This window comes from Mus caroli, unplaced genomic scaffold, assembly GCF_900094665.2.
Source record: "Mus caroli unplaced genomic scaffold, CAROLI_EIJ_v1.1 scaffold_14616_1, whole genome shotgun sequence".
Taxonomy (NCBI): domain Eukaryota; kingdom Metazoa; phylum Chordata; class Mammalia; order Rodentia; family Muridae; genus Mus; species Mus caroli.
In genome coordinates this window covers 9,076-20,320 of record NW_018390539.1, presented here as the reverse complement: position 1 = coordinate 20,320, position 11,245 = coordinate 9,076, and the positions used below count along the sequence as shown (strand labels likewise).

The window sequence follows — 11,245 nt, the reverse complement described above, 5'->3', positions numbered from 1 at the left end:
CATCCATCCATCCATCCACCCACCTACCCACCCACCCACTCATCCATCCATCCATCCATCCATCCATCCATCCATCCATCCATCTATCCATCCACCCACCCACCCACTCATCCATCCATCCATCCATCCATCCATCGACCCACCCACCCACCTACCTACTCATCCATCCATCTATCCATCCATCCATCCATCCATCCATCCATCCATGCACCCATCCATTTATCCATCCAACTGTATATGTCTATTTGTCTATATGTATATGTGTAGGTATATGTGCACATTTGCAAACATCCATGAATACTTTTGTAGTTAATTGAGGCAGATTGTAGGGCCTGCCCAGAGTGTGGGTATATGAATGTTTGTGGGTCTGTGCATATTTGCCTGTAGAAATCATTTTAATTCTTTTCCTTTCCTTCTTCTCTGGTTTGCAAAGAATTATTTAGCCTAGCCACAGAGGTTTCCGGCTGCTTGGACAGAGAAGAAAGCAATAGCAATAAATCCTTTACCTACTATCCAGCTGTTATCAACAAGCTTCAGTAGATCTAGAGGCCTGCAGCTTCTGGCCTCAGAGTAACTTAAAATAAAGATAGACATAAGTTATTATAAAAAGCAACCCTATGTTCTTCTCTCTCAGTTGCATCAGAGAGGATCCAGCCTGGTCCGAAGCTCTCAGCAATCTTATAACCAATAATCATAAAAGTTAAAAAGATGTAAATATGATTCAGCAACCTTTCCCTTTGCTTCATATTACTTGGTGTATGAGTTGAAATTGCCACTAGTTTTATTGCTTACCATTTGTAGCAAACTTTAAATATATGTAATGGAAAAGATATCATTTACCCATAAATACTTGTATATTTATTTATTGGTCAATAGGGTCCCAAAATGCTGTAAAGTAATTTATAGAACTAAACATTATATTAAAATTAACAGAAATTAAGTGTTGTCCGAGAAATGATATATGCCTATGATGACGGATGTGCCAACTATCCTGATGATAATTACACACCTACCAGTGCATTGAAGTGCCATGCTGTCCCCATACATACATAAAATTACAAACTGATTAAAAACAAGGGAGACACCAAAATTTTGCATAGAACTGTGTTCAATCCTGTTAGGAATTTCTGTGATAGGACAACTGAAAATTATTCCACCAAGAAGCAAGTAGAAGTGAAGTTGGGACAGTATATTCAGGCCTTGCTACTGAGAATAGAAAGTTTCCTCAGGCAGAAAGACATATAAGAAAATAAAAGCTAACATAATGCTAGGATGAAGAGAAGAAAAATATATATTTAGATGGAGCTATATGCATACAATTAAGTTACATCAAGAGACTAAAGAAGATGTTACATTAATGTTTGGCCACATATTTGCTGGAACACAAAAGAAAACAAAGGATTTTTTTTTGTGGTTCAATTAAAATACAAACTGTATTATGACTTTTAAAAAAGTACTACATTTAAAACTTTCTCCTCCTCCTCCCCTTCTTCCTACAGCTTTCAAGAGTAGAGTTTTGTGGATTTGAAAGGGTAAGACTTTTGATTTCCTAATATTGGTTTAGAAGATACCTATTCACTTGGTAACTTGCAAAGTGATAATTCATAATTTAGAATTTCTTGCTACCATAAAATGACTTTCAGTTTAAACTAAAAACTTTTCTCTATAGCTATCAGGCCCTTCTCATTTCAGTAGCCACAATTTCCTACTGTTCAGTTCTCTCTGGGCTTGCTCAGATTGCTCTGGAGATTGCTAACATTGCTATATCAGGAGATGTAGCTCAGTGGTAGAGTCTTTGCCTTTCACGTTCAGGCTCTGGGTTCAATTCCTAGCAATACCAATATATTCAATGTACACAAACATTTACTTGTTCTAGCGAAACAATATAGCATGGGAATTATCTCACCAAATTCAGGGTACTCTGTCTAAAGAACAGAATACAAACCAAACTATGAGGACATGGCTCTTGGCATGGTAGAGCAGTAGAGGATAGGCAAGTAGAGGATCCTGCAGAGAAAAAGCTCATCCTCAGGACTCTAAGAACGAACAATCCTGTTACTCAGGGTCAAACATCCTTGGCTTGAGGTCAGCCTCACATAAGTGAAATCATTCCTAAGGCTAGTCACTGGACCGTTCCAGTTTGGATTCATAGAGAAAAATGCATGAATCATCTAAACAGAAGGGAGAGGCATAGCATAGTCCAAGACACACTAAAGGTTCTATATTAAAATTGCCCAGATTAATAATGATAACTATGGTATCTTGTAAACCTGAAGGCTTTTAAGAAAACTGGATAATTTTAATAATGATATAGTACAAGTCAAGTAACTTGAAAGGTCTTTTTCTTTGCTTAGCAGTTTTATCAATGTAAAATTCACATGGTATAAACCTTACTTTTTCTGTATGTTCAGCTCTATGGTATTTTGTGTATTTGTGGAGTTGTGTAATCACCACCAGTATCAATTTAAGGACATTTAAAGGTTTTCATGAATAAGTTATTGTGGGACTAATATTGTGTACTGATTGTTTAAAGATTATCCTTGTATTATGTGAATGCTGATTTCTCTGCCCCTGTCTGGTAGTAATTAGAACAGGGTAGAGAACAGCATCATATTGCCATGCCTATTCTAAGTATCTCCTGCCTCAATGTTGCGTAAGCATTTGTCTTAGTTACGGTTTTACTGAGGTGAAGAGACACTATGGCCAAGGTCACTCTTATAAGGGACAACATTTAATTGGAGGTGGCTTACAATTTCAGAGGTCCAGTCCATTATCATCATGGTCGGAAGAATGACAGCATTAAGACATACATGTGCTAGATAAGGAGCTGAGGGTTTCAGATCTTGATCTAAAGGTAGCCAGGATAACTCTCAAGCAGGAAGTAGGAGGGTCTCAATGTTCATGTCCACAGTGACACACTTCCTCCAACAAGGTCACACCTATTCCAACAAGGCCACACCTCCTAATTGTGCTACTCCCTGGGCCTAGCATGTTCAAAACACCATAACATTGCACCTCATTTATTCTCTGATTTGTCAAAACCTGATCAGCTAATGGCTGAGCAGGGCAGAGAACAGAGTTGGACTTCAACCAGCCAGGGGAGTGGTTGAGAGATAGGAAGTGAGAATCCAAGCATGAGAAGAGGGTCCAGGAGACATCATATGAAAACAGCTGGAGCAGAGTAAGCCTTAAAATGCAAGCATCTTGGGGATTTGGGCTGGGATGTACTCAGATTAGTTTAGGGGATTAAAATAGACCGATACTGCTGAGTTGTGCCATAAACCTGCTAAATAATTAAAATATCCTGCCTCACTTATTTGGGACCTAGCTAGGCTAAGCGATTAAAATGCTGTTTTTCTCCTGAGATATAAATTGAATACAATTTAACAATTAAGAAAACTGTTAGGTATGATATTCATTTTATAGCATGTCAATTTATATTTGACAACTTAGATATTCTATAACCCATCCTATCTTGGTGAGTTTAGAGTTCCACATCTAAATGGAACTAATGTTGGAGCATCTATCTTCAACCATCTTGTCCAGAACAACTGACAGCCCTTAGGTGAAGCAGGAAGTATGAAGGATTAGCTTACACTCTCTTGGTAGAGCTTAGCAGTTGACTGTCCTGTGTCCATTTGTCGTTTTAGGTCCACATTCTCTCTGTAGATGAAGTTAGGGCATTTCTTGCCCAGTGGCCAGCTTGCCACGACTGAAGCAACTTTACATGGAGGTTATGGATGCTCATCATCTTTCAAGTGGAATGGCTATATTGTCAAGAGCAGACCTGTCTCATAGTCAAAGAGCTCTTAATAATGAAATAATTGTACATGATATATTCTGTGGATCTCTGATGCTTTTGAAGATCATCTATCTATTCATAGCATACCTGAGCAAGCAAAATGTGCCCGTCTCTAGCTACCCATTATCTCTTTAATCCAGGATGTGCGATTTAGATTAGTATCTCACGTGGCCGTGAGTTTGACTCTCTGACTCTTAACTTGCATTACTCATTATCTTAAACAGTTTGGAATAGCAGCTAGTAAAACAACTGGGACTAAATCTTGTATATTTAAATGGGTAGCATAGACACAATGCCTATGTAAAAATTGAAACATACCTATATTATGTTGAAACACAATTAATGTTAAATTTTGTATCAATATATAAAGATTTATACCAATAGAATCCCTAAGCCTGTATCAGTCTACAAAATTCTGTATGAGTAACCTCAATTTTGCTTCAATATATAAAGATCTATATCAATGTAAGATTATGGCTATAGGGGCGGCGGCGCTGTGACCCGCAGGGAGACTGACGCGCTGGGACGGGAGAGTGGTCCGCTCTGGTGCGACTTTACTGGAAAGATGAAACCCGATGAAACTCCTATGTTTGACCCAAGTTTGCTCAAAGAAGTGGACTGGAGTCAGAATACAGCTATATTTTCTCCAGCCATTTCTCCAACACATCCTGGAGAAGGCTTGGTTTTGAGGCCTCTCTGTACTGCAGACTTAAATAAAGGTTTTTTTAAGGTATTGGGTCAGCTGACAGAGACTAGTGTCGTCAGCCCAGAACAGTTCATGAAATCTTTTGAGCATATGAAGAAGTCTGGAGATTACTACGTTACAGTTGTGGAAGATGTGACCCTAGGACAAATTGTGGCTACAGCAACTCTGATAATAGAACATAAATTTATCCATTCATGTGCTAAGAGAGGGAGAGAAGAAGATGTCGTTGTAAGTGAGGAGTGCAGAGGGAAGCAGCTTGGCAAACTGTTATTATCAACTCTTACTTTGCTAAGCATGAAACTGAGCTGTTACAAGATCACCCTTGAATGTCTACCACAAAATGTCGGTTTCTACAAAAAGTTTGACTATACAGTATCTGAAGAAAATTACATGTGTCGGAGGTTCCTAAAGTAAAAACCACCATCAAGAGGTTAATGCTACAAGCCTTAATTAACTGTTTTAGAGTTCATTTTTGTTGCTGCAGCCCAGTGAGCTCCCTAACTACTAGACTGAAGTACGCTGTGGTGTGCCAGTGTAGTAACCTGGGAGGATGCTGGGAATACAAATGATCATAAAGGGGGAGGATTTTTAACCAAAGGAATATATTTTCAACTTGAATCTTTTCTTGCATTGTATTTTTCTAAAGTTTGTCTTCATTTCTTGGTAGTCAAGAGTATGGGTAGTAAACATGTCTGCTCTATGCTGCTCATTTTTAAATATATATATATATATATATATATATATATATATATATATATATATGTGTGTGTGTGTGTGTGTGTGTGTATTGAATAAGGGTGTTTCTTATCATAAAATTATTTTTGTCTCATACATCTAAATAGACTTAAGGTGCACCATTTCTCATTGGACACTTCTGTTACCATGACCACCAGATACATATTTTCTCGTTGATCCTAACCCTGCAGTCTTTTTAAAGCAACAAAAGAAAAATGGGAAAAGGTACAACAGCTTAAATAACAATTTACTAAGTGTAAAGTTTTGTGCAGATACTGTACCACCTGCCATCTGTCACATGATTTTAGATTATCCAGGGTCCTTTTCATCTGTCAATGAGCAGCTCCCAGGGGAGCTGCTACCCTGGTTTCCGTACCCTTGACAGTTGAAGCCTTTGAGTCACAAAAACATGTGCAGTACTGCCTAAATTTAGTACAGCTTTAAAATGATGGTAGCTTTTCTATTTATGTGATTATAATGGTACTATTATTCTGATCCCTGTCCTGTCTGTTTTATTTAAATGATTTTTAAAATAGAATCAGATACTTTATTGATAGTGGTTCTAATCTTTTGCATTCCATGTTATTACATTAAACTTGTTTATATGAATAGTCTTTCATGTTTAAAAAAAAGATTATGGCTATAGGATATTTTTTATTTAAAGGGGTAGATTCAATAATCTACCACTATTTGTTTACTTTATATAATATTTCTATATCCCCTCTTTTCCTTCTCAACCCCCTACCCTTTATGTAAGAAAGGATATGGAAAAGGAAGGGAAAAATAGAAATCCCTGAATCTATCCTCCCTATTTAGTTTCCTCCTCATCTAAGGCCATAATTATTTGTAAATTATCCCTTAAACTGACAATATACGTCTAATTTATAAAATGACCCAAACTATCCTCCTTGACTTAAGGGAATATGATGACAGTCTCCTTATAATTGCTTCCTGCTGTACTGGGGCAAAGAAGTCCTGTTTGGGGCCCAAATGAAATGGGAAAATGGATAAAAAGAAAACTAGCTCTAGCATTTATTGCCCAGTCTCTATGTGTTGAGAAAGTTCAGGGTTAATTGCAATCCTGAGTGGAACAGTCTGAAAGGATGGATGAACCAAGGTCATTTGGGATTAGTGGTCCTTTTTGAAGCTGTTTCAGAAGCACGTCTAACAGTATCAGTTTGAGGCAGGATCTCATAGGGAGATAGAACAGCGTAGCAGGTCTCAGCATCTCACCATCCTTGAGGCTGAATCCTGTCAGGGCTGTATTCTTGGTTTTTTTTTTTAACATAAAGTTTTTAAAGGTAATATATATTTTTATATTAACATAATGTATGGAATGTGCATAGATCAGTTCAAAATAATTTTTTGTTCCTCGTTTGAGGAGGTGAAGACAATTGGCTTTCTTCATGAGTTAATTTGAACATATAACCAAACTAATATAAATCTCCAACTCATGCTATATGAAAGGATCACATTACAAATCTTGAGAAGTCTGTACCAACAAAACCATTGGCTATGCTTAGCTGAAGTTCTGGCTAGAGACAGTTTATGTCTCAGCCAGTTCAGGGCTGTTTCCATGTAGAGGGATCAGCAAGTCATGTTACCTGTTTTGTTTGGTCTTCTTGATTTCTTACTTCCTCTCTGAAGCTAAGATCTTCAGTGAGTCTTCCTCTATCAAATCTGATCCTTATTACAATGCAAGCAGTCCAAAGCCTTTTTTTTTCTTTCCTGTTAGCATATATACAGAGCCTCTCTCTCAACATAGCTTGCCTTTGGTCCAGCAGTTTGAAGTCATCAAAAATACAGACTGCTCCAATTTAGCAGGCCACTTTTTATTTAGATCTGCTCCATTTTGACTTCTGTCCCAGACAATTTGTAATACCATCATAACCATCAAACTTATAACCACCTTAATTTTGATAATTAAAACAATTTGAAATAGTTACTATTATTTATTGTGACAGAGTTTCTCTTTGTAGCCCAAGTTGATTGGATCTGTTCTATAAATTAGGCTGGCTTCAAATTTGCCATCTTATTTGTCATTGCCTTTTTCTCCCGTGGTTTAATATTGAAGGCCTGGATTTATTTATTATCTCTGTACCCTAAAAAACATTTACATCAATTCCAATTTCTTCCTTCTGTGGAAATGAGTAACTTTGATAATTTAAAACAATCACTCTTATTTATTAAGGCATGGTCTCTCTTTGTAGCCCAGGCTGATTTGGATGGGCTCTGCAGATTAGGCTGGCCTCAACTCACAAGGAATTCATCTGTCTCTGCCTTTGTCTTCCCGGGTATTGAGATCAAAGGCACAAATTTATATATTTGGAATCAATGTATTCCCTTTTTCATAACTTAATATCCTCTCTCTATTCAACGTCAATTAAGCTTTCATTCATCTTAGGTTATCTCTCATGAGTTGCCATTAGTTTTCCCGTGGAAGCTCCACATTCCAAGGAGACAGATTGGCTGCTCAGAGTAGAGTGAAACTCTACCCCATGTTAGCTCTCATGAGCTTAGCTTTGTTTTTCTGTTTTATAAGAGCAAAACCCCAATTCTGGGCCTTTACATTGACTAGAATAATATACCTTTCTAGGGCAATAGAAAAGCATTATCTTTTAATTTACAACTATAGCATAGAAATTATAAACATAACTTATAAATATACCCATATTCCCCTCTTATATAAATTTAAGAACGATGTTTACCAGAATTCAGAGATCTGCCTGTTTCTGTCTCCTCTGTGTGCTACTCTTATTATTTTGTTTGCTTGTTTTGCTCAGAGGCTGTGTTATGCCAGTGTGTCTAAGTTGACATCTGTCCTCAGCTCAGAGCTGCTCTTTAGCAGCAGCACTAAGGAGTACCCACAAAGGCTGACTTTTAAGCCTGCCACTGTAGCTCATGGGCTCTGCCACCTGGCATGTCATTTGGTTTGGGTTCCAGCTGTGTTTTAGTTCATATTTTAACCCCTAAATCACCCCCTGGAGTCATGGACTAAACCAGCATGCATTTCAATCCTTGTCCCAAATCCCACAAGACTTGAGGGGGAAAAAGATTTGATAACTTCAGCCGGCTAGCCCTCATAGCCATATTTTTGACTCACTTTTCCCATGATGGCTTTCTCCTGTCTCAATCTTCTTCTCTCTCTCTTTCCCTCATGGGTTTCATACCTTAAGCCCAGGAACCACAAACCCCACCTATCTCAATTGTGCCTATAGGTTGTAGGCATCTTCATTCACCAATCAGGGATAGCTAGGGAGCTGGCAAGTTCACATAGTATCCTCTGCATGAAAATGCCCTAGTTCTTGGAGAGTCACTATTCAGCATTGCAATACATAACAAAAGTAGCCAATTGGAGTTAAGAACCACCCCCATGGGAACATGGCAAATTAGTACTTAGGGTTATGGATGGGAAAATAGATTTTAATGGTATAAAGCATATCTGCCCAGCTCTAGTGCTGATAAGGCTTATAAGTATAAAGATCATGTGCCTTTTCTTTAAAAACTGAATGGTCAAAGGTGGACGAGAAGCCCTGGATTGAGATTAACTATTGCTACAACCATGCACCATTTATAAAATAGCCACTAATATTTGGCATAATAAAGTATGACAAGAACTTACATAGAATCAAAACTTAGGATCAAGTGCTCCCTGGATACAAAGCAGTTTCTCAGTTCTGTCCCTTAAAAGAAAAATGTATAGGACTGGGGGCCGGGGTGGTGTTAGCGGACATGATTGGAATGTAAAGCATTAAATAGATGAATAAACAAACAAACAAACAAACAAATAAAAGAATAATTTTCCCCATCATAGGGTGATGCCACCACTGAGCAGATAGCACTTGGTGGTATAGGAAACCAGGTTGAGTAAGCCACTGTGAATAAGCCAATGAAGCAATGTTTTTCCATGGTTCCTGCCCCCGCTCTCGCTTAAGTCCCTAAAGGAAAGGCCATCCACCGGCTCCACTTTTTGTCTCTACATTTCCTTTTGACAGGAGGAATTCTGCATTATTTTTGAGATGGGTGGGTATAGAAACATTCATAAACAAAAATTAACAAGATACTAAAAATATAGAAATACAAGAAAAAAAGATTGTGAAAAATGGAGAGAAGCCTTAGAATAACAATTACTTATCATGTCATCCTTTCAAATGGCAGAGATAAGAATTTATATTACATCATAGCTATGCAGCCCAAACTCACATATAAAGAAAAACAAATGCCTTACCTGCTCCAATAGAGAACAAAGAACTATCTTTAACGAAATGTTGGTCATTCTATGGGATAAAAGTTTGTTGGAAGTTTCCTGTTGCTTTAGGGTTTTGGTTATAGGAATGATAAACAAAAGGGTAGATTATTGAATCTACTTTTAGACCAAAGAACATTAAATCTTTTTTTTTGAGAATTAATTTTTTAATTAGGTATTTTCCTCATTTACATTTCCAATGCTATCCAAAAAGTCCCCAATACATTCTCCCCCAACTCCCCTACCCACCCACTCCCACTTTTTGGCCCTGGCGTTCCCCAAGTCCAATGGGCCTCTCTTTCCAGTGATGGCCGACTAGACCATCTTTTGATACATATGCAGCTAGAGTCAAGAGCTCCGGGGTTCTGGTTAGTTCATAATCAAAGAACATTAAATCTTAAGCGACTAATCTTACATTGGCATAGATCTTTGTATATTGATATAAGTTAGGATTATACTTGGGTACATTGGTATAGATCATTGTGTATTGATACAATTTAAGGTTAGCCACATTGGCATAGAATTTTGTATATTAATACAGATTTAAGAGTATACAACATGCTACAACATGCTAAGGTATAGTACCTATGTAATACTTAAAATTTAATGTTAAGTTCTATCCTTTAAACTGCTATTACAAACTGTTCAGAATAATTAAAAAATCAAATTTAGCAGTCAGAAAATGAAACTCATGGTCATTTTAGATATTAGTTTAGTTAATTATAAAAATATGTTTCCCAGATTGAAAAGATAATAAAGAGCTAGAAAAATCCATTCAGATGTACTATACACAAATTGTCAGAGATTAAAAATCTCAGAGATATATAGAGTATGGCATTTAAAGATATTTTATTATTTTAAGACATTTTTCTTGTTTTAAAAAAGATTTCTTCTTCTTATTTGTCTTTTTTAAACAATTTTTTAATTAGATATTTTCTTTATTTATAATTTAAATTCTATCCCAAAAATCCCTTATACCCTCCTCTCACCCTGCTCTCCAACCCACCCACTCACACTTTCTGGCCCTGATATTCCCCTGTACTGGGGCATATAATCTTTGCAAGACCAAGGGCCTCTCCTCCGAATGATGGCCAATTAGGTCATCTTCTGCTACATAGGCAGCTATAGACATGAGCTCAGGGGATACTGGTTAGTTCATATTGCTGTTTCTCCTATAGGGTTGTGGACCCCTTCAGCTCCTTGGGAACTTTCTCTATCTCCTCCATTGGAGGTCACGTGTTTCATCTAATAGATGACTCTGAGCCTCCACTTCTGGATTTGCCAGGCACTGGCATAGCCTCACCAGAGTCAGCTATATCAGGGTTCTGTCGGCGAAATCTTGCTGGAATATGCGATTGTGTCTGTGTTCGGTGGTTGATTATGGTATGGATCCCCGAATGGGGCAGCCTGTGCATGGTCCTTCCTTCTGTCTCATCTCCAAACTTTGTCTCTGTAACTCCTTACATTTGTATTTTGTTCCCCATTCTAAGGAGGGACGAAGTATTTACACTTTGATCTTTCTTCTTCTTGAGTTTCTTTTGTTTTGCAAATTGTATCTTGGGTATTCTAAGTTTCTGGACTAATATCCACTCATCAGTGAGTGCAAATCATCTGTGTTCTTTTGTGATTGGGTTACCTCACTCAGGATGATATCCTCCAGGTCCATCCATTTGCCTAAGAATTTCATAAATTCATTGTTTTTAATAGCTGAGTAGTACTCCATTGTGTAAATGTACCACATTTTCTGTATCCATTC

The 11,245-nt window shown here is 37.5% G+C and overlaps 1 protein-coding gene and 1 pseudogene across 2 annotated transcripts in view; both read left to right on the top strand.

Annotated features, from left to right (window-relative positions):
- Positions 1–11,245, top strand: part of LOC110288702 (cation channel sperm-associated protein subunit beta-like) — a gene marked incomplete at its 3' end in the record, with an annotated part of 20,257 nt that overhangs the window by 2,101 nt on the left and 6,911 nt on the right. The window contains exon 4 of the mRNA XM_021154979.1: positions 1,500–1,532. Coding sequence (XP_021010638.1) covers positions 1,500–1,532 — 33 coding nt within the window. The remainder of the gene's footprint in view (positions 1–1,499; positions 1,533–11,245) is intronic.
- LOC110288701 lies at positions 4,294–5,242 on the top strand (annotated as a pseudogene). The gene has a single exon (XR_002377295.2). The product of XR_002377295.2 is annotated as a glucosamine 6-phosphate N-acetyltransferase pseudogene (transcript).